Source organism: Labrus mixtus, chromosome 18, assembly GCF_963584025.1.
Source record: "Labrus mixtus chromosome 18, fLabMix1.1, whole genome shotgun sequence".
NCBI classification, from domain to species: domain Eukaryota; kingdom Metazoa; phylum Chordata; class Actinopteri; order Labriformes; family Labridae; genus Labrus; species Labrus mixtus.
In genome coordinates this window covers 16,011,294-16,038,272 of record NC_083629.1, presented here as the reverse complement: position 1 = coordinate 16,038,272, position 26,979 = coordinate 16,011,294, and the positions used below count along the sequence as shown (strand labels likewise).

Genomic DNA, 26,979 nt, shown 5'->3' with positions numbered 1-26,979 from the left:
GTCAAGTTTCAGTAAGTCACAAGAAAAAAAAAAAAAACACAACGCTGATGTAATAGTTTCTTTAATACCCGTCTTAATACATTTACAAGTATGATTAATCATACAAATAACCTTCATGACACATACAGTCGGGTTACAAGCATTAAAAAAAACAGCTGCAAAGTGGTGAGTGGACATGAGAGGACATGTCTGCCTGCACCTGTATGTGCTCTCAGGTACTCTCCTCTGCTTTTTGAATGCTCTAGATTGCCCTCTAGTGTGCAAAAAAACCCCTAAAAAATAGCAGCTGCAATATATTACATTCACAATCCATAACTGTCTATTGTGTCCAGTTACATGGGATCTGCACTGTCTCAGTCGGACCCATCAGACCTTCTCTTGAGTGTCTCTGTGAGGCCACGACAGCTTCTTGGCGCTCCATCCAGAGAGGGAGCTACTGTTGAGGTTCCAGCCTGCTGTGGTGGATCCATCTCTGTGTTGTTGTTGTTGTTGTCGTCGTTGTTGTTGTTGTTGTATGCTCATAGTGGAAAGTCCTCCCCCACTTGACGTCCGCAGGGAGGTGAAGGCCTTGCTGATCCAGTTGTTCTTCGCTTCCTGGAGGTCGTTGTCCAGGATTCCTCTCTGGTGCTCCAGGTCCTGTATGAGGAGACAAAAGGAAATCGAACTTTAATTTTGAACAAATCAGCATGTCCATTTCCACTAATATTTTTGGGACCATGCTGTGGAAAAGGCTAATTTACAACACAGGTAATATAAACTACAAGCATATTTATTTTAGATACTACGTACTTCAGGGATTTGTATTGTAGGGCAGAGCCTGACAGATGTGTCTTTTGTTATCGGGTCTGATATTAGTGGTATCTGTGTAAATGTTTTCCATTTCATGTGGAAAACAACTTTTGGCTTGATTCGGAAATGGTTTCATGCAGACTTTGCACTCATCTGTTCCGCTTCAGCACATGTGCCAAAGAATCACAGCGGAGTTTGTGGTTGCGGGCTCAAGAATTGTTTCACAAATCATGATAATAAACATTCCTTTTTTTTAATTGTTTGAAGAAAACAGCCTTCTTCTAACATTTATATTGACATTAGTATAATGTGGGTGTACAATCCCCCTAAAGACAAGGTCTATTTTCCCACCATCTCATTTTTTTTTTTTTTACATACTTTTTTAATCCCCGGGGGAGATGTCAGAGTGTAGCTGCCACACACTTCTAAACAGGGGGCACACCAGAGCTGTTGGGGGTTTGGTGCCTCTGCAGTACTCAGGAAGTGATCTGGCACCTCTCCAGCTACCAGACCAAACTTCCATATTTTGGTCTCTGGTTCCCTACCCGACTGAGTTACTGCCGCCAAATTTTTCTTGTTTGGTTTTCTTTAGTGTGTCACAATAGAAACTAAATGGTGTGCAGTTGAAGCGGTGACATTTATTTTCATACTCACTATGAGAAATACTACTTACGAAATATCAGACATTTCAAAGCAGTGAAAGCACAGTTTTAACATACTTCCCAATATTTAAATTTAGCCACAAAAGTATTAAGCCAGCTTCAAACCAGTCAGTCCTTGGATGCCGTTCTTTCACCACCCACGTCTTGACTCTGGGGAATCCTGTCCTATTTCCCAATCTCACATGGGCCCACATTTAATGAGGATGCTTCACATCGACGGGGTCTCAGAGCCAAAGTTTTGCTTTGTTGCTAACCTCAATGAATATTCCTCTGCAGCTGATGTCTTTATATTGTAATAAAATTGGGCAGACAGTTGAAATTATTATCAGGCGATGAATGCTTTCCCGGGAAAGTTAAAGAAACGTTTGCTCTCTGTGTAGCTTGGACGTTGCATTCCTCTAAAATGTGCTTGTGTACTGTATGTCCCAATATTCGTTTTGTCATGCGACAGTGGAGCGGGTCTGCTTTACCTGAATCTTGCACTTGGCCTCCACCATCTGGAGTTTGGTCTGGGCAAACTCCTTTTCCAGCTCCCTGATCTGGGCATTAAGGGACTCCTTCTCCTGCTCGTCTCTTCTCTGCTCTGCCCTTTGTGAACCTCTGCTGTCCTCGTACTGGTCCCATTCTGTCACTTGGTGGCCGTCTGTCGCTGTGGAGTTCGGAGCGTTGGCAGATGGCTCCTCTGATTCGTCTGCGAGGTGTTTACAGTGCGTGCACGCTTTTATTGCACTCTGTAACAGGCGGAGCAAAAGATACAAATGAAGACCTTTCTTCCCCAAATAAACTGAGCAATTGAAATCACCGACAACTGCTGTAACACATGAACTCTAGGACGCTGGACAACTGAGCTGTTAACACGTAAGCCTATCAAAACGGGGGGAAAGAACAGTTGATAAAGACTTTTACGATATGGAAGTGTTGTAGTCCTCTGTATTGTAATTGGTCCCGAGACCACTTGTGAAGATCTCTTTATGTCCCACGATTGATCACACTGCATTTTAAATGAAGACATCTGAGGACCACAAGTGACGGATTGTCCATAAATTGCCACAGGGAGACATCTTGAGTAATCTGTGCTTTTAATGTAATGTTTAACTCCAGGTCAAATTTAAGATGTGCTTTGGGTTAGCATGTTTCAGATTCTATTGTAAGTTTGTGATCAAGAGTAGGACTCGGGCTGATCTCTTCTTGTTGAATCTGTCCTGGTCTTGGTCATGGTCTTGACTTTTTCATGTCATATTTGGTTTTGTTTTGGACCTGATCATGCCACGTCTCGGTCTTGGTTCTCCCTGTGCCTTGGTCATGGAATTGACTCGGTCTCCCACTTTGGTCTTATCTTATGCTTCGCACCACAAAGCCTTGGTTTTGTCTCAATCTCGATACACTCTATCCTTGGTCCTGACTTTTTCTGGATTTAGATGGTCTTTACAACACAAGAACATAGGGCTCAAGTCTAAGCACGTCAGAGACAAAAGCAGGGAGGCTGAATGTAGAGCTCCGCAGAAAGAGAGCTTCACTTACCTTGAGTGAATCTAACTCCTCTCTGTGGGCGGCCTGCTGCCTCTCCAGACGCTTTGTTAGCTGAGAGCAGATCTGAGGAAAAGAGAGTGCATCAACATCATTCATATTCACTGAATTCTGTGCTTAATATATCCTTTATAAAGCATGAATCATTTCCGTATTACCTGTTTGTAGTCTGCAGTGATGCCAGACGACCTCCTGACATCCTGCTCAGCTTTCTCCAGCTCGCTCCGAAACACCTCCTTCAACTGAGAAGAGGGAAACCCTTCAAATCTCCGCTTGACATGAAGTCACAGTGAGGTGTTAGAACTCATCAGTCGTGCCTCATCGAACTCACCATTGCAGTTTCCTCCTCCTTCCCTCTCTTCTCCTCTTCTGTAACCTGAAGCCGATGTCTGGTCTGAACGAGGTCTTTGGTGAGTTCATCCACTCTGTCCTCTGCCTGAAATGAGGATTTCATTTGTGATGAATTCAAAACATTTTCTTTTCAGAAGAAGAAGAATTATTAATCCCGTGAAGGGGAAATTCAATTTGACATTGTGTTGTCGAGCATGCTGCACACATCGGCTGAAATATACACACATGGGCACGCACTAATGGAGAGAGGTCAGAGGGAGGGGGCTTCCCACAGAGAGCGCTCCTGAGCTGGCGGGGGTTCGGTGCCTTGCTCAAGGACACCTTGGCAGTGCTAAGGAGGTGAACTGGCACCTCTACAGCTACCAGACCAATTTCCAGAATTGGTCTGCACCGGGACTCAAACTGGCAACCCTCCGGTTCCCAACCCATATCCCTACCGACTGAGCTAGAAGTCCTGCTTCTGTTGGCTCTGCGGTCACGTGTTGCAGGGCATTTCATTTCAAAATGTGTATAGTTAATGGAACGTGGGACAGATATAGATAATGATGTTTTTAATTATTTGATTTCTTGATTTGCTGTTGGGATGTTGAGAGAGTTCACCATGCCTTCCTAAACAAACTGCCTATCCTATCTTGAAGGGGCTATGTTATAATTGGAACTGACAGCAGGCTCAGCGCTGCTAACCGGGTTATTTGAGCTGAATTTTAAAAATGCAACTCAAGGCTAGTTGATATTCAAGGCTCATGCAGAACTGCAAATTGAGTTGCCATTAATGCTGGAAATGTAAAAATTTAATTACAGTTAGAGTTTTTTTGGCCGTCTCCCGAGAGGCTCTCCTCAGATTCTCTGAGTGAAAAACCCTCGGCAGGTGACTGAACTTTTTTTTTTTTTTACCCCCCTTTTTGAGAAGGGCAGTGGCTCGTTGTACCTGGTCCAGAGCGTTCCTCAGGGCCACCTTTTCGCTGATGAGTCTATGGGCGAGGTTGTCGTTCTCCTGCTCCAGACGGAGGCTGGCCTGCAGAAGCTGGCGGTTCTCCCTCTGTAAAAAAACATGAAGAAGTCAATCGGGGTTTATTGCTCACAGCTAAATACAACCTTAAAGGAATCAGTCGTTTAAAGGAAGAGAGACGGAAGACAAATTCAGCTGTTTCACATCATATTTATCCACTTGGATTGACGGAAGTGAATCATTTCTGACCAGGTATTTGTCCAAGGGCTCCTCTTCATCCTCCATGATTTGCAGCAAACTCTCCCCTACTTTCGCTTTCTTTGTTGGGACCTGAAGGGAAGCACAAGGGGTTACAAAACAGAGCAATGCCACATATGATTAAGCCGGAGAAAGCAATCTCCTCCGAACAGATCTGGTGCCGGATGCTGCACGAGTGCGACAAATCAAGAACAGGCCCAAAAAAAAAAAAAGAGACAAGATAGGAAGTAAGGTTGAGATAAGATAGAGCTGAGCACATGGTGGGGATTATCATTTGATACACACGAGGGAATAATAGAGGGGGGAGGGTTCTTTTAAAGCCTGAAATGCCAATTCCCATATCTCAGCTATGTTAAATGAGCAATCTGAATTCATTTCCTTCTATCTGACATCATGTATTCGTCACACAGAGCAATGTGTGCAGTCTGTTATACGCTTGAAGTTGTCATTCAGTGTGCAGGATTTGACATTATTTGTCAAACCCTGCAAACAATATTTGTTTTTGTTTATGGATCAGTATCACCCTCTTAGCGGCATTTCAAGGCTTTTTAAGATAATCCTAGAAAAGCTCAAATTGATGTTTCAGAAAATGCAGACCTTATATGCAGACCTTACGTCTTCCAGAATCATGTAATGGTTTTCTGATCTGGAGTTGTTCTGATATCGATACCAGCTTCAGCGTCGGCTTCTTAAATACAGCGGTGAGTAAACTGGTCATTGCAACTGATGCCATCATTCCATAGTTCCTCAAAAGAGCGACTGTTTCAGGTCAAGTATCATGACATCATAACAATAACCCTGACAGTATGGTGAAATAGGGGAGATCTTATGGTTGGCAAAGCTATCAAACACTTGGCACTGGATTTCCTCCTCCCTTTTCTAACTAGTTTAGGATAGGTTCTCTGGATCTGAAAATACCAACTGAGTCCATATCCAAAAGGGGAAAACAAATGTATAGAAACATCTCTGCCTTGATCTTATTAAATGCTTGTTTTCACTGTGTTGTAGCTGTTCACATTAGTTGTGGTGCTCTCTAAAAACACTACAGTGAGTGTAATGGACATCAAGGACATTGAAGGAATTGAGCCTTACCGTGAATTTCGGGCCGGTTTCCTCCACCAGGCAGGCCAGGATCTCGTCTTCGCTCATCTGCTCCATAACTTGGGCATCATACGCCATCATGACGGACACCTCCTCCATCATCTTGCCCCCCCCCCCAAAAAAAAATGCAGCCCAAAAAGCTGCTGACACGCACACACACACCAAAAAAAACAAAAAAACAAGCTCCTTCTGCAGGTGACGCTTCAAACCTGACTTCAGAAGAAGAAAAAAAAATCAACTAGGAGTGTTTGACACGCTGCCACTCAGAGTGACAATAGTGTATCTGAAGAGAATCAGAGCTGGTACATGAGTCTGTGTAGACGTTGTCGTCTTGTTTTTACTTGCAGTGATGCGGGCGAGACGCCAATCAGTCCAGCACATGTACAAAAACAAACAGGATATGTCTGAACAAAGTCCAGCTGGTGCCAGCAGAAGGAAACTCTGCTTGTGGTCCAAAGGTGAAAAAACAGGAAGATACTCCCAACAGGTAGCTACTCTTCAACACACTAACACCTGATAGCCAGAGCGTCTTACACAGTGTCAGGTGAAGGAGTGTGTGTTACAGGTGAAGGGACAGTAACAGGTTGAACTGGGTTTAAATGAGACCTGAGCGTGTGTGTGAAGAAACTGCAGCAGAAGACACACCCACTACAGTGCACACCTTTCTTCTCTCTCACACACACACACACAATCTTAAAACACCTCGTTTATGATCCACGCCTCTCAAATAAAAACCAAGGCGTCCTAATGACTGTGATTTATTTGAGTGTTCCTACTTATTTTTGTTGCGTATGTTGTATTCAATGTCCTTCCTTAATCTGTATTCTTGCTGACACCGATGCAGGGGTTACTAAAGTGCTATTTGTGATATGTCTCCTCAGGGTGTTTGCATGACACAGGCCTGTCAGTCTATTGTTGCCTGACAGGAGAGCAAACAGGTCAAGCAGGCAAGGCAGTAGAATAGCAAAGCATGAATATAAACAATAAGGGAATCAACAACTCCGCCTGTGAATGACACAAAATGTTCCCACAATATTCTCAGCCTTATTTTCACCTCACATTTCTTTTTCTAAATTCATGTTTTTGCATCATAGGTTGGTATGTCACTGCTCTGTGTGTGTTGCACTCAGCAATATTAAAATGTTTAAAAAATGATAATTCTAAGAAACAATAAATACTTTTTTGTTTTTACTTTCTCCCAGCTTTTTAAGACTAAGTATAAAACTAAGTTTTTTTTTTTTTTTTTTTAAATGAAATAAGTAGCTGTTTTTAATGATGTCATCATGTGTGGACTATTGGGCATATTTGCTGTACAAATATGTTTGTGATACGTAAGACAGAAAATTTCTCATTGTCACCAGGGGAAACAAAAAACCTAACAGATGACAGGACGGATGTTTCACTTCCCTTTCTTTGAGTTCCAATATGTAGCTTTTTCTTTTTTTAAACTTCTGTCTTTGGTTTTACTTTTTTTCCTAACGGTCCGTGCACTTCTCCATATATTTGAGTGTGTGTCGTTTCTTTAGTGTGTGTTGAAAGCAGATGACTGCGATTACAACATTTTGTGTCTCTACTGATTTGAGTCATTAAAACCAGAGTCAAGACCAAAAGAAAAAAAAAGTCCAGGCAGATAGAAACATTTATTCCTCCTTAAAAAAAAGGAACATTCATGTGAAACTTAGATGATTTTTCCCCCACACTGTTCTGTATCAGGGTACCAAAACTTAATGAGTTTCATACAATCTGAAAATATTCCAATTTCAACAATCAGAAGCAGGAAGAGAAGCAGAAAATGACATGTTGTGCTCAAACTGGTCAGCACAGATCCGGTGAACACAAAGATCAAAAAAAAAAAAAAAAAAAACTTTCACCATGTGGACCACATTTGTTAAGTGAGGATATTTAACACCAACGCTGAGTGGACATCTAATTAAACAAAATAAGGTAATGTTCAGGTTTAGTTTTCAATACATATCTCTGTGAGGTGAGGAAACAAAGGCTCACGGCTCAGTGGCAACAATGTGATGTAACATTATACTCTATTATACTTTAAGAGGTGTCTCATATATGTATTTTTACTGGTTTAAAATCTGTTATATTAAATTATTAAATAGTAAATCTTCAGTTCCAAATGCACGTTTCCATTCACTTCTCATCGCGTTCTTCTGGTTCTGTTTAAATAACTTTCAGAGAAGCAGACAAATAATTACGATGAAAGGAGAAGTGAAGAGTCTGGAAAACCCACATTCAGCATAAACTCTGTAAAATTGAAACTCTAACAGCCCTCACAAAAAACTACGATTACTCCTGAAAATATATAGATTCATTCAAGCATATATTGTGGATAAACACTGCATCTTCGTTACCGTACTAAATATTGCAGATATAATGGCTTATAAGTTCTAAAACTCAAGCATCGAGATCAACACAGAATGGTGTGATGGTAAGTATAGCATGTCTGATGACGACACAGCTAAAGAATGTTGTCTGTCCTGTTCATATAAGTCTTCAACTTATATGGAAGACAATACAGAGCCGGTTTAGTTTCATTTTCACCAGGAGTGAAAATCAGAGGTGGGGAAAAAAATCGATTTATGTAAAAATCGAGATTCTTATCTTCTAAAATTTTTATTCATAACTTCCAAAAATCGATTTATATATATATTTTTGGCTAATCAGTCACTCCCTGCTAAGTGCTAAGGCTAGCTCTTTAACTCAGTAGAATAGCAAATGGAGCAGCAAGGCATTCAGCCAGTCTCACAGATGACTGGAGTAGATTGTGAAGTATGTACTAATTCAAAAATAGACTTTGAATCATGAATCCAGAATCGTTTTGAATCGAACATAGATTCTGAATCAAATCGTGAGCCCAAGAATCGAAATTGAATCGAAACGTCAAGACACCCAAAGATTCCCAGCCCTTGTGAAAATTAAAGCGACAGTTTTGGTACAAAACTTGGCCCATTTCAAAATTGCGAGTTGCTCAAATACTGCTTTAATTTCTCCTTCATGCCTTCACTCAGAAAAGCCTCCAAAAACACAATTAAGCTCCATCACTAGTTTCTGTAACAACAACACCTAATCGAAAAACTGTTAGCCCTCATGAACAGTAAACTGTGGGGAGGGGGAGGGGGCTAGCACTTGAAACTTGGATTTAATGAGAGAAGGTTTGTGTGTGTTTTTTTTGGGGGGGGGGAGGGGGAGTACAATGCATGAAAGAGAAACAGAAACTAAAACGGAGATGGTGGTTGATTGCTGACTCTCAGGTCAAACACTTCTAAGTTGTATTTGACGTTAGAGAGAAAATAATTATCGGTGTCATGCAGCCAGGGTATGGAGATGATCTTATAAAAGGCATATGAATTTATTTATCTGATCATTTAGAATCATTTAAGCAGGAATCATTTCTCGATTATTGAGACATTTCGCAGATTAGCAGAACAAATGTGAACAGGCAAACATACAGTCAAACAGCCTGTTTACTGAGAATGAAAGATTAATAAAGTTTAAATTTGGGTTTCTTCTAGAAGAACATTAGTTCTGATAAGAACTGAATTATATTGTTAATCACTGAAGACAATCCTCAAAGGATGATTTATGAGGCTGTTTTATTTATGTATTTTTTAAATTCATAACTCAAATGTTTTTCTAATGAATATCATATTTATTCATCTGTGTTGTGTCGTGGCACATAAACAGTGTTTATTCATCATATCAATAATAATATTAAATGGTAAAAAATAAGCGTGTTAATTATTTTCTGATGTTTCAATGATTCATTTGAATGTGATCATTAACACAGATTGTTGGACGTGTTCAAAAATCGCATCCCTAGCACCGACTGTGACAATACTTCCAAAGCACTGGAGGACGTTTTTTTCACCCGACTACATGTACAGTATCGAGTTCAAACTAACTCTTAATGTTGCTTCAGTGTTAAATTCACAACTTAATTACCACACGACATATTTGTACCACATTTGATTCCGCTCAGTGTCAGACAAACTAAGGTTTTGCAGAAAATGGCTGTGAATAAATCACTGTCTGTGCTGCTCTCTGCAGATCCACATGGGCTTAGTCCAAGGGTTTACTGCCCACACAGAGTGCGCTTTCAGTGGGCTCAGTTTATGGGTCACTCCTGTGGATAAATGAGCCTGGATGTTGTGACAGGTATGAGGATGTACATCAATGTAGGCAACTGTGTAATTGTGCTGTATTGTAATCCATCACCTGATTGGGGTCCCAAACAATAGGACATGGGCTAAATGTTTAAATGTGTGCAAGTCAGAGTGTGTGTGTCTTTATGTTGGCGCAAAGGTCAGACCTGGGTGCTGTAGGGTCGTGGCGGTGGAGGAAACATGTCCTTGTGGCCGATGTAGCTCAAATGGGGGGATCCCTGCGGGTTGGTGGACAGGGGAAGAGAGACAGCTGGGTTCTCGTAGTAGGTGTGGAAGCCGAGCCGCTCCCCTCCGTTGCGCATGTCATTTGTACGTCCAGAGCGGACCGAGTATGGGGAACATGTGGGGCAGTGGTTGTGGTGAGAACCCGAGTCCAGCTGATCCAGAGAGACGGGGGTGATAGCAGCGCCATCCATGGCGAGGATGTCACAGGCATTGCAGGGAAAATGAGAAAGAGGGTCCGGTCCGACTGCAGGGCCCGCGTCCACCTCCGAATCATTCTTCTTACAGCAATAATACTGCCGAAGGGGACGACAAAGACATGAGCAGGAGAGAGAGAGAGAGATTGAGAAAGGGGTGTTGGGAATTTCATACTTGTGTCATGTTGTTAAAAAAAAAAAAAACATTTATTCAAACACACAGTGATACCTGGAGTCTACAGTAACAGAGCACTGCCACAATGCACAGCAGTATCACTCCGGCGAGAATTCCTCCGGATATAACAACAGTTCCGGCTGACATTCGACCAGCTCTCCATCAAACCCTTCAGAGACGACAGCAAGAAGAGGGAGACAGAAGACGTTTTAAAGACAGGCACAAAGAGGGAGAGTCAATCAGAAAGAGCTCATTTGCCTTCTTGATGTTTTTTTTTTTTTTTTTTATTGCTGGAGATTAAACTCAAATCTGCTGCACATAATAATCAGCATTCCTTCGTCCAACAGTTTTCTATAATGCCTGAAAAGATAATCAACGTAGGCTGAATTAGTATATTTATGTAACACTATGATGAAACTTCAACTGATGAAACATGTTGTAACTTGTTTGGTTATGGCACAGCTTTTATCAGACAGCTAGGGTCTCTTCAGGACTCAGAGTAACAGCTAGATGACAAAGAAACTTCAATATAATTTGGTATTACATTATTTGTTTTTTTTTGTTAAATGTTGAACCATAAACAGTAATTTTCCAACGTGGTGTGATAATGATGTTCTCCATGTGAGTTAGAGCAGGATGAATGTTTTTAATTCACCACGTAATGACTGATCAGAAACATTTTCTAACAAAGGGATATTTAGTCATTTTTCAAAACTTAACATCATATTTTTGATAAACTGCTGTAACACAACAGCTAATGCTAGCATTCAACCGCAAGCTAATAGGGCTGGACCTATGTGCAAGGACCCAGAAAATGTATCGTGAGCGAACAGGATGATTGGACGTTTATATCCTGGGACTGGCGCACAACCGAAGACCTGAGAGCAGTCCCCTCTCTCTTGTTGATATTTCACATTTGTTGAACTAGATGTAGCATTGATAAGACAGAAAGAAAACTGTGATCATACGTCATGCCTCCTGAAACCCCCCTCGCCCCCCAAACTCCCGTCTGACAGCAAATAGTCTCCTGCTGTAAAGGACCAACTCATGACGAGTCTGCCTGAAATTTTATAGAAATTTTCCGGAGTGCAGGTGTGAAAACTGCCTTCGTCACTCGACCAGCTTTAGGCTTAAGGAGCCAGCTAAGTAGCTGAACAGCGGCATCTACAGGCACGGAGGTCGTTGTGATTACAGATATTTGAGGGGGAAATAAAAGAACATTTTAAAGTTTTGGTTTTTTAAGTTATTTTTTACGACGGAGGATTAGGGCTATGTTAATTTTTTTATTATTTTTTTTAATTTCAAGATTAAAGTCGTAAATTTACGAGAATAATCTCGTAAATTAACGAGTTCGAGACCAGCCTGCGCAAAATGATGAAAGTAGAACTCTTAAAGTATTTTCCTCTGCAGACAACTTCCTCCAAGTCAGTGTGGTTCTTTCTTTGGAAAAGTCACAGTTTCTTGCAGTATCTTTTCAGGGTGCTGATATTTTATGACAATGTGAAGATGATGATGTGCCAAAAGCATGTGTAGTTTCATATCTGCACAAGTAAACAACACAACTATTTGTGTCTGTTATCGGTCTGCCTTGTTAAAGTGTCTCATCTGCAGAGACAGTTTGTGTCCTGTTCATCATTTTACAGATAAACAAGGTCATGCAAGTTGAAGTGAAAACTTCTCTTGAACTAACTGTTTTTACCGACTACACAAGTGAAAGTGAAACCTTTAGGACAAGATGCTCCATGTTTGAGAACAGGATGCTGCTGCTCTTCTGATATAGACTAAAATAACGACTTTATTCTTTTATTCTTTAAAGACTTTAAGAGTTCTACTTTCATCATTTTCGCACAGGCTGGTCTCGAACTCGTTAATTTACAAGATTAAACTCGTAAATTTATGAGTTTTAATCTCGTAAATTTACGACTTTAATCTCGAAATTTAATTATTATTATTTTTTAACGTGGCCCTAATCCTCCGTCGTAATTTTTGCCTTGAAGAGAGACAGGACATGTTGGGAGGAAAGAGGTGGGGGTTGGGGGGGGTGACATGCAGCAAACTGCCACTGTACTAGCGGTTTTGTTGCGCGCCCCATAAAAGGACATTTTAATCCATTTAGGGATCGATGTGAGGAGCAGGAAAATGTATACACCACCATGAAAACAAATAATGCAATACTTTGCTAAGTGATATTTTTTGCAAAGCCCTACTAGCTAGCGAACTGTACCACCTAATATTATTACACGATGCTCACTTGAAGGCAGCTGTAAAGATAGCTAGTATTTGGTTTGATGCTCTTGATAGCAGCTTAAAATACTGTAAGAATTGCCTTTTCAGTTGTTGATCAATTTAGTGGCATTAAAATCACAGGCATTTTCCCTCATTTCTGTATGTTTATATTACTTGCAACCTCTAAAACAGCTGAACGATATATTAGCAACATTTGAGCTTCCCCTAAGCACGACATCAGAGGAGAATTGTTGCTCCTTAAATATGATGAAGTTGCATTTACAAAAGACAGATCCCAGCAGAAGTGACTCTGAGGGGCGGAGCTGGTACAGTTGAGTTGGAATAATTGGAATAGGGAAGATAGGATATAGCGCCTTGCTTAGCATAAAGACTGGTGAGAGGGGAAAAAGGCTAGCCCAGTTGAGAAATATACCTCGGAAGCACTCTCATTTCCAATTATCTTGTTTGTTTAATCAGTAGAAGAATGCTCGGTTTGTAAATGAGGCTAATACCCTCCTGGCTATGACTCTGTACTTATCACACAGACATGAAAAGAGCTTCAATCTTCTGTTTAAGGAAGACATTAGATAAGCCTCTTTCCAACAATATAAGATTGTCTCATTTGGCAAGCCCCTGTATCTTTGTGGTGAACTACATTTACTTTTCTCTTTTACATTTAAATGTAGAATCTGTACATGTGGGGCATGACTGGTAAAGAATCCTCCTGGTTTCTGTTTGTAACTCTAGGGGATGCATTGAACCAATAAAACAGCGATTACAGTGCAGATAAATCTAGAGGGGAACATTGTCACTTCTGACATGAACATCTCAAGTTGGCAATTGGACTGTAAACAAGGCAGCACATGGAAAAGGAAATCTCTGCATGACATCACTGCAACATTAACCGCTGTCTTAATCTTCATCACTAAGACCTTTGCCGTTGTCCCCAGAGGCGTATATACCGTCGTCAGACATTAATAGTCGATGGGTTCACTGAATAATACAGCGACACCTGAGCTCCAATAATGAAGATGGACACTTACATTAGAAGACAGCTGGAGATGCAGAGGCAGAGGAGTGAGAGAAGGTAGGAAACCCAGACAGCCCTGATGAGTTTTACTCTCAAAACCTCCTCTCTCTGAAGCTCCTGCAGAAAAAAAGAAAAAGAAAAAGAAAGGCTTTACTGTCATTGGACAATGAGAGAAACACAGGGCAGCAGGTAATTGGTGGTGAGGAACTAAAGCCTCTAAAGGATTTGAAAAATGTTTCCAGTGCCTTGATTGTCTCCAGGCTGGACTATTGTAATGCCCTCTATCTGGGCATCAGTCAGTCGTCCCTGTCTTGCAGATGGTACAAAATGCTGCAGCTAGACTGTTAACTGGAACCAGTGAAAGAGAAAGCATCTCTCCTGTACTTGCATCTTTGCACTGGCTCCTGTTCAGGAACAAGATTGAGTTTAAGTTTTTTTTATTTTTTTTTAAAGCTTAACATGGCCCGGCCTTTTATTTGCTTTTAACATTATTAGATTAAATACAAACTGTTTGAACTAATATAACAACAAGGCTCTCGCTTGAAAACAACGCTTAAATGTATGACTGTCTTTATTTAACTGCGCTGTTAACAAATCTATGCCAAACCGTTTCTAGACTAACAAGGCTGACCAAATGAAACTCTTTTCTTTTTTTTTTAAATCAACACTCAGTGCAGTTTACAGGTGAAATAACCATGTGAGCCCCTTCACAATACATTTAATTCTTCTGTTTTGTAGGCAAATTAACATATCCACACACTCAGGAGTGAGTTATGAGCGCATGTAATACTCTACTCACCATAATATATGTACGGCCTAGTCTTTTTTTTTTTTTTTAGCAAGAGCATGAGTGATCAGCACTGAGTTCACAATAAGTCCAGCTGCAGAAAACTCTCTCTGCTGACCACTTGATTTTAGCCTCACTTTTCTCAGAACCGCTTCTTCCTTTAACAGGAGCTTTTAAGAGTTGCAAAAGTTAGGACGCCCTCTATTGGTATAAAATGGTATTACATGGGAGCGCCGGTAAAATTGTAAACAGATTGTCGGTTAATACATTTTTAATCGGTTAAATTCTTAACGGCGATTAATCGATTAACGATTCATCATCCCTAGTTTTCAGGCACCCCCAAATGGCCGTTTTGGACGCCCCTCTGTTTGCCAGGCAAACTGCAAAACAACAGGTGTTGCAGTGATGGAAGCGGGCAGGTGACCTGGTTCAGATATAACTGATTCTACCCGACCTAATAAGCCTCTGCATTTTTCTACTAAGCTCCACGAGCAGAAACGTGGTAAAACTCGGATAAATATCGGAGATGGAGAGAGGTTAGAGCACAGACAGGTTTCAAGAACGATGCAGAGCTGGCTAAACACTGAAGCTTCAGTGCTTGCGATATGGCATTGAGTACTTACTTTACCATTGCTCTTCAGCCTTTAAAATGATGAAGATGGCGTTTACAGGTCAAGAGAGAATTACTGAATGACTTCTGCTGATTTGATTTAATCTGGAATCCAAAGTATTCAATCTCTGAATCTGAATCAGTTTCATTGTGCCGGTGTGAGGAATGTGGCAGTTTTTTTTTTAATATCCTCAAACTATAAAAAAAAATAATCCAAGATTAGATGAAGCACAGAAAAGCAAATACATCACCAATGACCGGCTGACCTCTAGCTAACGGCCTTTTCTGTCTGTGGGATTGTTGTGCAAATGAATCAACTAATAGTTGTCGTACAATGATATATAGCGCCCATTGTTTCATATGTACAATATGAACACAACAAACATGTAGCCATACATTAGATAGAACAAAATGAGACAGGAATTTTCAAAGCATCACCTGCTGAATTCCAACAGCATCACTTTAGATGGCAAACAGACACTAAGTGTGAGGAAGGATTAGCATACTAAATGCAGCAGCACCTGATGAGCACACTTGCCATATGGCCGGAAAGTTGCATGCATATTTGCAGTACAGTTTCAGCATACTAAATGTCATTTGTGTATGCATGTCCTGTCACTGTTCGTTCACTGTGACCAATTCAAGAGCCCCTCTCAAAGTTACAAGAAGAAGAAGCAAACCAATGAGCAACTGGAATAGATATAAAAAAAAAAAAAGATATATGAAACACATGGGATATTTTGTAGAGATACTGTGGCTGGGTAAAGTAAAAAATAAATAAATAGCGATATGCACAAACACTCGCTGCAAATTACAGTTAAGTGTTGGGATTTGTCAGTTCTTCCAGCACTTGCTCTGCAGTGCAGAGAAATAATCTTAAACAAATAGCTCTGATTGACGGAGTCACATAGGAGCAAACACTGGTGCAAATGAAGAATCATGAGTCCCCCACTCATCTTTATCTCCAGTGCACACAGCTAATGCAGCACATAGTCTCAAACAGACCTTATAAACAAGTCCATGTGACAGAAAGCAATAAATAAACTGTGTGCGAGAGCTTCAGAATACGGTCGTGATTTTCTTCCGGTGGCAGGCGCATTAAAACACCAACCACACAGTCTAAATATTAATTCACTGAGAGAGACGTGACCTTTATATCAGTGTATTAAATGCATGATTTTGACTTTAATTCCCACTAATTTAAATGGAGGAGCTCCAGCAGAACTGTTCATTTAAACTGTGCCATTATAGTAATTACAACAGCAGATGACTTTGTCTAACTACTGTTCAAGTTGATTAACTCAAACATCCAGATACTTCTCGGTGGAAAAACATCACTAAAGGATCCCAATTAAACTGATGGAAAAATATCAAGCTTCTTTCTCATTACTGGTGTATTAATGTAATTTTTCTACAAGCTTTGAGCCTCCCAAAGGCTGTAATTCACAGTGAATTGAATTCTTATTGCCTAATGAATCGCTTGAAATATTTCTGGCATTTGCTGTGTTTCAACAACCCATGAGTCTCACAGGGTTGAAAAACTTGGTTTTGTGCATGACAGTGGAGCCACATGTTCCCCACCTTGCTTCAGTCAGAGCCAAGCTGAGGTTCTTTTTTGTTTTTTTTAAATCTGTCTGAATGGAAACAATAATTCGAGGCCAAGCAGGATTACCCCTAAAAGAAAATGTGATAAGACAGACTTAAAAGTTTAAATTGAAAGCAGATGAATCTCTGAAAGAATCATAGAGAAAAATCTGTGTGAGTGTGTGTGTTGAAGTGAGCAAGTTAGGCTCCCTCGCAGACAGCTCACTGGGTGCAGTATCTTCCATTGCGTCATGGTACTAAATTATATACACCACGGGCCACGATAATGTAGTTAAAAGCGAAGTGAAGTCTCTCTTAGTCCCCATTTCTCCATCCCTTCATTCTGCTCCCTCTCTGGCTCACTGCATTATGTCTCCTCGTTTCTCCTTTTGCCTCTCATTCACTCTTTTAGCCATGTCTCCCCTATCGCCTATTCAACCGCAGCCTTGCATTTCATGGCTGCACAAGCTTAAGTGGTGCTTCTCTTCTACAGCTTCTATAGCATTGAAAGAACAAATGTAAGCCTCATCTGACGCACAATGGACACGGACAAAGCAAAGAAATGGATATAGAGCCCAAAAATAAGAGATTCAGACTAAGATATGACCAAATTATGCTAGAAAGGGAGCATCAAGGTACAACCTCAGATTCGAGAGTTTCCAACAGACTGGAGAGACAAAGACACAAAGTGACAGAGGTTGGGAGAGTCTACTCTAACGCTGTCACAGTATCTTAACCAACACAGTTCATATACGACTCTCAGTGGATTTAGAGTTGTCAGATTCAACTAGGAAACACACGCAAACACAAATTCAAGCATAACCCAACATTTTACAAACCTTTTGGTGCACAATAAAATGCCTGAAAGGAGTTCGAGGATCTGCCAGACATCCTGTCATTTTCCTGACTTCAACAAGTGACAGGGATCAACAGGGATGAGACGATCTCAGCTGAGATGACAGCGGTCATATTCTTACCATATTAACAAACCTTATTTTAGTAAGTGTACTACAACTCCCAGGTGACCAGGTGAGCAGGGTTTGAAGATATGAGTTACAAAGAGCTTTAGTGTCAGGAGATGAAGGGTCAGATTCTTCACTGTTCAAGAGAAACGTTCATCTTTGAGATTTAGAGGGATTTTGATGAAGCACAAATGCAATGCTAAGTGGTTTGTTTGTTTGTTTGTTGAGCATAGGAGAGAGAGAGCGATAGAAAGAGAGAGAGTAAGAGAGACAGAGAGCAGTTTGCAGTTTTTGTTTGACAAGAGTTTTAATAACACTTCAGCCCCGTTTCCACCAAGCAGTTCAGTTCAGTTCAGTTCAGTTCAGTTCAGTTCAGTACAGCACGCATTTATTGGCGTTTCCACAGTCAAAAGTTTGGGACTGGTACCAAAATAAACAATCCGTACAATACTACTTTGTTTTGGTAGCCTTCGGTTGGGGAGCCAAGCGGAACCGATCCGACCCTTCAAAAGATGAAGCTGGATACACCGCAGTCTGTTGATAGGTTGTCCGTTCCATCCGAGCTCTCGAGTATCACATCCCAAAGCTTGACCGCTTCTTGTCACAAACAGACACATGCCAAGAAAGGAAGAACACAAATTGCTGGACTTCCTCCACTTTTGCCCGTTGTTTACTGCGTCGCGTTCTTCAACTTTGTTGTATTTTTTTTGTGGAGGGCTACACTGTGTCACACTGCAATGATGTCATCCAGCATACACCCGGCTAACCATGTAAGGGTACCGCCGGCTGCGGCAAACGTACCAAACTGAACCGCTTGATGGAAATGAAGCTTTTGTTGCACTTAACATCGTGCTTTTTGTGATTTTTTTTTTTGTTGGATGATATTCACCAATGTTAAGAAAATCCTCCTGTCATATGTTGGTTTAAACCATATCACCTTAACAAAGCATACATAACAAATATCTCCTCATTTGAAACACAAGCCCCACACACACAAAAACAGTCGACTGGTGAGATTTTTCTTTTTTTTTTATACCTTTGTTCAAATTACCACAAACCTCATTTGGTTTTAGACCTTCATCTGTTCATCATGTTGGAAATGTTAAGAGAGGTGGAGAGGTTTCACCCTCCACTTGCAGAACTATATTTAGCAGTTTTGTCATCTCTTGACACGGTGAAAAGCGGCAGATGAGAGGCAGCAGAGAGAGGTGTCATATTTTAATTTGTTTTCTCTGTGGGAAATGAAACGATCCTAGCAGTCAGCTGAATGCCAACCCACAGAAACACACAAGTGTGAGTGAGTGTGTGTGTGTGTGTGTGTGTGTGTGTGTGTCTTTTACAACTTGGTCACACTCACACACTACCCTTACACAACCACTGGCAAAACAAATCTCTAATTGAAAGTTGGAGAGGTAAAATGACTGCATCCCTCGAAAGCTTCGAGTGGGATGATGCGGTGATGATTTGTGTTTTAAATTAAGATCTCTTTTCCCCATGTGACACCTGAGTGAACCATGGAAAGAGAACGTAATTAGAAAACATAACTTCAATCTGTAGGTTAAGGGAATAGTTTGACATTTTAAAAGATATGCTTATTTGCTTTGTAGGTGGGAGTTGGGAGATTTACTTGCCATTAAATCTGACGCTGAACTCAGCACTTTATTGGCATAGCTTAGCATAAAAGAGCTTGAACAGAGGGAAAGCACTACATATACTTTGTCCTCTATTAGCGTAAGTATTGGCATTTAAAAGTTGCTCTTGGTGCCACACTTAAGGCTAAGTGTTAAGACGGCACATTTTTTATTGATGCAGTTTTTTTTTTTAGATGGGCTACACTTCTTTTGGGACCCGGAGCAGTGACTTCCTGGGAGTCTTGTCATCAATCTGAGGTGAGGTGCAATCAGCTGAGACTGCGGGAAGTGTCTCGCTGAGCCAGACGAGGACATCGCCTAACAAATGCACCTCATATTCACTTAAATGTGGACCAACATTATTTGTTCCTGCTTAAAAAAAAAATGCATGGAAATAACAAACACAAAAAAAAAAAAGCGCACTTCAGGTGTTCCAAGAGACCAAAGGGACGTCTTATAATGACCAACAGGGTACCCCGTGCACAGCCAACCTACGTTCTCAGGTGCTGGTCTGTTGCAGGAACATACAATGAACAAATAAATAAACCGCGGCACACTGAAAATAACTTTCAACAACATGTTTCCCTTGTAGCTTCCTCAGGCCGCAGCATGTTGGATGAACCTGAGGGAGCTACAGGCGAAACATCTTCACTCACAATAAAGTGACAGTGAAGTCATTTCCAGTGTGCCACGGTTTATTTATTTTTTTCGGTGGATGTCTTATAATATTTTGTTTTTTCCAACCTACAGTTACATTTCCTTGAACAACCAGATAATTCAGAAAAAAATCAACTACATTCTAACATTATAACTGCCTTTAAGTTAAACAACCCATTTTCAGACGATCAGCCAATCAAGTTACTTCTTGTAGCAGAACCTTTCTATCCCTTGAAAGCAGACATTCTGTGTTTAATTTCAACCTTTTAAGTCAAACATGGGGTGAATTAGAATTTATTTCAAAGGGAATAGATAGAGAAGCTGAGATAGATGGTCAGAGGAGGACTGTACACACGCAGAGCGGGAGAGAGGAGTGGAGGGAGTGCTGGGCAGCGGCCGAGTAGCTTTCCGATATATCCATTCTTAAATGATGAAATGAATATTTCGTTGAGGCGGCCTCGAAGTTTGCGCTGGAAATCACAGCGAGTCCCTGCAATTTTAAAGCCCCGGGGCTTCAATTATTCAGGTATCATTCCTTTAACAATATTTTTCCATCACAGGGCAATTTAGCCAGGTAGTAAAATCTGGACTTTTCTGTATCATCCGCCTCTGAAAGCACTCATCTCAGCGTGTGAGGAGAGGAACACATTCACATCTAGGACAGAGACACCCACAGCTCGAGCAGGAGGGAACAAAGACAGCAAAGAGTTGGGGAAAAAGGAGGGGTGGAGCAGGAAAAGTCCATGATTACATTTCACAGAAAGTCAAAACGGAATGCAGTCAACCGTTCTTTTCATATGATTGACACACCGACACTCACTCTGGCGTCCTTCTGTATTTGAAGGGGTCACTAAGCATTTTAATTTAGTCATAGGCTCGATCGATATGGGATTATGGAGGCTGATAGTCACTGGATATGCTACAATCGCCCGATATTTTCAGCTGGCCAATTAATCGGTGTTGGTCTACACATGATTATTTATTTTGCATCATTTACTTTTCAGTAAAAGAGAAAAGCAGATGTGTGGATTGAGTCAGGGTTACATTCTGTGATGATTGCGTCAAAAAAAGGGGGCGAGATCCCAGCTAGAGATATAACAACTGAAACACAAGTGAATACGTTCAGTAACACAATTCAAAAAAATCCCTGAGGTGCATAGCAGTGATCAGACGCACCACATGAATAAACCTTGTGGGCAAAAAAAGGTTTAGAGTTGGCTTCCGTTTGACCCAGAGGAGAGAGTGTATAGGGAGCGATAAAGCAAAAATAAGCTCCTCCACACAGCTTACCTGCACAAGTCACCATCTGAGGGACATCATCCTCGACTGTCCAGCGAAGCCTCCGGGGAGAGCTAACACAGAAATAAATAAATAAGACATGACATCAGTAAGTGTGATGTGAGAAGATGGGGGCCCCAGCGGTGATGTGGTCAGCAGCACACTGCAGCTCTGTCTCCACTGACATCTCGTAACTCCTGATAAGTGTCACTTTCATGTTCCGCAGGTAGGCTCTACTGATACGGGTTATTTAGATGATGAATTTGGTTTCATCATCGGTTTTCTGTTTAGTTCACCTGAAGTTTGAAGGATTTGATTCAATAGAACATTGAAAGCATAAATCACAGAGCAACAAATCCGAAACAGAAGAAGCCATTATCATGCTAGATAAACTAGATCATTTGGACATTTAGGACTACAAACTCTGCTGTTTCTGTTAGTGAAGCCCAACACACACAGCCTGCTGTGTATTCAATATTCAGAAAAAGGGTTGAAATAGGAGTTAAACCTACCTTTAATTGATAAGGGTACCGTACTGTCCAGGATACATTGTAAGTTATAAAGCAATACAAGACCATTTAGCGAGATTAAAAAAAAACGTAAATTAGTACTTTCTGAGATAACCATAGCTAATGTTGTAACTGAATAGGCGACTGGAGTTCAATTTAGCAGCTGTTACATCACTGATTAGCCTCATTTCCATTCAATTACGCAGATAAATTGATGCGCAGAGCCGTTAAGTGGCCAGCATGCCTTACCTTTCAGACTGAAGGAAATCTCAGCAACCGGTACGAGAGACCGTTTGTCTTTTTAATTACTGCGGTGTGTTCAGAGTCGTGGTTCCACACACAATAAAGTCCGTTGATTTCCTCTCCAGCACCGCTCATTAAAGACGCCCGGAGCTCCCCACCCCCCTGTGCTCGCGCTACACCGGAACCATCATGTCATTATCCGCCGTCGGTTTATCCTCGTCTTCCCGCCGGTTCACTCACAACCCGGTGCCAGTGAGGTAGGCCTGTGGGAAATCTCATGGTGAGGCGCGGGAGACGGTTGAGGCGAGGCGGCGGTCCGGCAGACGAGTCGGCATGGCTGCGTCCTCAGCGCGGGCTCCCGGTTAGGGGGGGAGGGGGTGGAGGGGGGGAGGGAGGCACGGCACCCTGCTGCCGCCTGTCCCGGTGGGGTGGGTAGGTGGGTGGAGATGCACCGTGGAGGTTGAACACCGTGTGACATCACTTTTCCCCTGGAGGATGGGAGGGGGGGGGGGATGGTGGGGGTGTCAGTGGACAGACAGGTGGTTGTAACCACCCTGAGCGTAAAACTGGACGAATAACGCAGTAAAGCCTCACAGTGCCTTTGTTACAGAAAGTGACTCACAGCCTTGAACTCAACATGAAATACCTTTTTGACTATGCAACCGTCTTTCTTGAGCCTTAAAACAACAAAACTCCAGTCTAATACCCCAAATTCTGTGAAATCATCAGCTACATCTATAGGCCTTAATACCTCTTGAATCTTAGTGGTACTTTTCGTAAAATGAAGGTGGTGAAATGGTCAAATGAAGATCAAGTAGACCTAAATGTAGCAATAGCAAAAGTATTTTTAAAACAAAACAAAACATGTGCTTTTTAAAAAAAAAAAAAAAAAAAAGGATATTACATAAACTACAACATCAAATTGACTGCTCAGTTTAAAGCTGAGAGGTGCAGCTAGCAGGACATTCATGCTAAAGTTAGTTGTTTGCTGGATGGTTGATGATGGATATCCATTTATTTTCCTCACAAGTTACTCACCGAATGTCATGCCAAACTTGGATCACTTAAAGGTCACATATTATCCTCTTCAATAAGTTAAAATAAGTCTTATAGCTCCCCAAAACATGTCTGTAGAATTTCCAAGAATGAAGTGAAGTTTGTTATAAATCCAATCCGATCTGTTATTTGAGCATTCCTAAAAAAAAAATTAAAAAAAATCTCCAAACGGGCTGTTTGAGCAGACATTTTTCTGAAAAAGTGGAACAGGCAAAATACGGAGGATGGACTTTTCTCATAATTGGGGGGTTTGTAGACAGACTAAGGAAACACATTAATGTTAGAAAAACATGGTGAAGTGTATGTTGCATGATATGTGACCTTTAAATAGGCCTATAACTACCCTTGGATAAATAGTATATTTTACATGAATTATTAAGAAGTTAACAGTGAGTGTTGCCAGACCCTGTTAAAAAGGAACTTTTGCGTGCTGACTTTTTGTGCCCCACAGCAGGATACTTTCACTTTTTAGCTCTCTAACCCCACTGGACCATTTTCCCTCTGACCTTTTGGAATGGGCTGCAGGGTATTTATATTAATGTTTGAAAATGCAGACATGAATGACTGTAAATGCTCTTCATCAATAAACTATCAGGATTTTGACAACTTGCCTCAGGAACAGCAAATTTCCTGAGGCTGTTTGATATTTGGACTCCCGAGCACATGTAGTAGGGGGTTGCTGTGAATGGGAAATCTGTACACCAGGACGATATAAAGATTTCACAATAAATCTGAGGGTTAAAATAATTACTGAAAAGAAATTGAAGGTGACTTTCCTGATGTTACAACTCATTTCTTGGGTGTTTAAAGCACCTTAAAATGCACCAGAACAGTTCCCAGAAACCATCTTGGTTGATTGCAATCTTCTGTCCATGGTGCTGAAATTTACACCGAGACACAAGAAAAGACTTTTGCAATCACGTATTTGTTGGCTCCTATATGTGAGGAGGATGAGGTAGGGAGGATTATTTCATAAATCTGTTCGAAAAATATCTTCATCTTCCGAATTCCCTAAAGCGACTAGAGCTAACCATCTCCAACGACTTCTGCAAACAAGATCCATCTGGACCATAATACCCCAATAATGAGGAGATTTAGCCTGGCTACACTTGTTTAAGTATAATCTTGATCCAGCAAAGTGGCTCATCTCTTTAGCATTTCTCTGCCTATGTGTGTCTCTGGCTAAGTTAAGCTAGCTTTGTAGCAGGGGGCTGATGAAGGCGGACCAGTGGGAGTTCTAAGATTACTCCTCAAATTGAATAAAGGAGTCGACACATTACAGCGGCTTAGATGATACACCCCACTGCACTGCTTAATTTAAAACCAGCACAATGTTGTACACGGCACACAGAAACACACACACACACACACACACACATGCATAAACAACACGCCTACTGGCCAGCCCTTCTCTTTAAAGCCATCTTTTCCACCTTCTACCTTCCCTCTCATTTTCTGCCTGACACACAAAACACACACACAAAAGCGGCTCATAAGCACTCAGCATGGCCCCCGTCTCATGACTTGAGTTCATTACTGCGTTGGCAGGGTTCCTCAGATGAAATTAGAATGACAACGGGAATGACACAGAGTGCAGCAGTGGAAAGTTTACACCGGGTGAAGTTAAACGCGTGCGTGCGCGCTGAGCAAATCTAATCTTCTCTGATTCATGGGCAAGCTTGTCTGCATGCATTTGTGCCCCGCTTCCTCTTTGCGTATGCATCCAGTCGAGGAGATGGAGACTGAGCGCGAATGAGAAAGAATGGCTTCTGACAGCCGAACACAGCATGAGAGCAGCTCTCAGGGACGCAGTCACAAAGCTTTTCTTAGCAGGGCCACCAGTTAGTGTTGACAGCACAAGCCTGGTTCATTTACTGGCAATTCTACTTGTGACACAGTTTCATGCCCCAAAGGCTGATGTATGACTTCCCGATTCAAGAATGGCAAGACACTACTGCTCTCTTTTGCAAAGGCAGACAGCGGGTGGAGGCAAATTCTCGTTTATCCTCAAAAGCACAGACGATGGAAGAGAATAAATATGAGTTGTCTTTTTTTTTTTTTAAACTGTTTTCACAAGGTTATTGTTCTACAAATGCCCTTTCTTATATAATATACAGAGATAAAGGAACGAGAGCAAGAGGCTGAGATGTGCGGTGAAACCTTTTGATTTGAGTAACATTTGTTTCAGACATCATGATCCCCACCTTCCAAATCGACTTACATCATCAGGTTCAAAAAGGTTTTAATTCCGTAGTTTATGGCCAAATACTGATCCATTACAACAGCCTTCCTCATGCTTTGTGCTTATTATTGAACGTTAATGTAATGAATATATTAAGCATTCATCTATCAGAACAGAGTTAACTTGATTAAGTCAAAAAACTGTTGGTGAATTTTCCGGTTTGTGAACACAATGTTCTTGTTGGTGAAAATGGTGAAAGTAATGAGCTAATTAGAAAATATAAGCTAGTGGAGTGCCAATGAGCATACATGATTAGGTGGACATGGTGTACAGAGCTGATTTTATTTTATTTATGTTTTTTTCTGCTTGGACAGTGCATAGTAATCAACATTTCTGTATGTATGCCAGAGTTAGCCAAAAGGCAAGTTTAAATATGTAGACCCTGGCCACATTTTAGAATAGGCTCCCTCAGTAAGAAGAACAAAATAACACAAGAAATGGTAAGGAATAAAACACAGTATGTGGGTGTAAGCAACACCTTGTGATGAAACATTGTTAAAAACTATAAAGAAATAACATGACAGCATTGGAGCGAGCAGGTAAGTAGCCACAGGCATAAAATACGTGAAGCGTGCAGGACAAACATGAAGCATACAATTCACATGAGGCGACATATGAAACACATTGAATGAGCTCTACCAGAAGAACACTGCAACAGACAAGTCAAGTAAGCAACAGTAAGTTGTGGAACAAAGGACAAATTCACAGACAGCCAGTCACAAGGGGGCAGCAGCAGGGGGAAAAGGTTTTAGTGCTGACAGATTTGGTTAGTAATGAGCTACTGTTTCAAATGAGTGCTAAATGAGCGGTATGTGGTGAGCTCTCTGATAATTGTCTAGATATTTTTACGTTCTCGTGAGGCTCCGAGATAAAAGGCTGACTGACAAAAAAAAAGGAAAAGGAAAATTGCTTTTAGTCAAACAGCAGCAATGTAAGAAATGCATGTACATCTCCGCTGCTTCAGTTGGAAGCATGTGCCCTGAAATTAAATTTGGAGTCAAGAATAATGCCATGATATTCAAATTCAGTGCCAAGGTGTTTAAATTCAACGTATTACCAAACATGGACTAATGCTAATACGTAAATGTTAGCTAGTGGACCCGGTGTTAAGTGCCAATAAGCCAAAGCTTGTGGTTGGACGGGGACTGTTTTTGAAACCGTCTTCTATACTACTAGTACGTACTGATATGGCAAGAATGCAGTTTGCAGTACGCAGTATGTAGTTTACAGTATGCCAACAAATGCGTGATCTGCAGTAGGCCAAAAATACCCAGATACCGTTCTGATTCGGAAAAAAAATACAGTATGCATCAGACCAGTCTTCCCACAATTCAAAGCTCCAGGTGAGATATTGATGTGAAAGACAGCAATGGACTTCGTAACAGGGGAAATAATCCCAATCAGACTATACCATTAAAAAATACCACCACTTTTTTTGATTCTCAGATTCATTCAAATTAAAAATGAATCACTCGTCACCTTTGTCGGAGCGTAAGTGGATGCTACACTGGAGCAACGTTTGTCTCTTTATCCACATTTGAAATGAACAGCCAATGGGTAAACACACGGCATAGTTAGGGAATGATGAGGAACAAATTAGATTTACCATTAGTTAAACAAAAAGTAATTGAACTATTCATTATTTTACCTTTTGTTCCTCATTTGTTACCTTATGCCTATTTTAAATGTAACCCCTTACTTTTAATAGGGAAATAATGACAAATGAGAGAAGTGAATGAGGAACCTGGCATAAGG

At 41.1% G+C, this 26,979-nt stretch overlaps 2 protein-coding genes across 2 annotated transcripts; both read right to left on the bottom strand.

Annotated features, from left to right (window-relative positions):
* Positions 1-45: 45 nt before the first annotated feature.
* Positions 46-6,245, bottom strand: rabgap1l2 (RAB GTPase activating protein 1-like 2). Its single transcript, XM_061062900.1, has 8 exons — positions 5,629-6,245; positions 4,528-4,608; positions 4,258-4,368; positions 3,310-3,414; positions 3,137-3,220; positions 2,973-3,044; positions 1,922-2,182; positions 46-636 (listed from the first exon to the last, which is right to left on the bottom strand). Exons 1-8 carry the CDS (start codon positions 5,737-5,739, stop codon positions 367-369), a joined length of 1,095 nt encoding a protein of 364 aa, XP_060918883.1. The 5' UTR covers positions 5,740-6,245; the 3' UTR covers positions 46-366.
* Positions 6,246-7,258: 1,013 nt separating this feature from the next.
* Positions 7,259-22,201, bottom strand: LOC132993502 (protein FAM163A-like). Its single transcript, XM_061063372.1, has 5 exons — positions 21,933-22,201; positions 21,187-21,248; positions 13,679-13,782; positions 10,464-10,578; positions 7,259-10,333 (listed from the first exon to the last, which is right to left on the bottom strand). The coding sequence occupies exons 4-5, from the start codon at positions 10,554-10,556 to the stop codon at positions 9,956-9,958; spliced, it is 471 nt and encodes a 156-aa protein (XP_060919355.1). The 5' UTR covers positions 10,557-10,578; positions 13,679-13,782; positions 21,187-21,248; positions 21,933-22,201; the 3' UTR covers positions 7,259-9,955.
* Between the last annotated feature and the right edge of the window lie 4,778 nt (positions 22,202-26,979).

Coding starts and splice junctions, on each gene's coding strand:
- rabgap1l2 (XM_061062900.1), bottom strand. CDS start 5,739: ATGATGGAGGAGGTGTCCGTCATGATGGCGTATGATGCCCAAGTTATG. Junction 4,369..4,527: donor AGCCCTTGGACAAATACCTG/GTCAGAAATGAT, acceptor GTTTTTTTACAG/AGGGAGAACCGCCAGCTTCT. Junction 2,183..2,972: donor AGGAGTTAGATTCACTCAAG/GTAAGTGAAGCT, acceptor CGCCTGTTACAG/AGTGCAATAAAAGCGTGCAC.
- LOC132993502 (XM_061063372.1), bottom strand. CDS start 10,556: ATGTCAGCCGGAACTGTTGTTATATCCGGAGGAATTCTCGCCGGAGTG. Junction 10,334..10,463: donor TCTGTTACTGTAGACTCCAG/GTATCACTGTGT, acceptor CCCCTTCGGCAG/TATTATTGCTGTAAGAAGAA.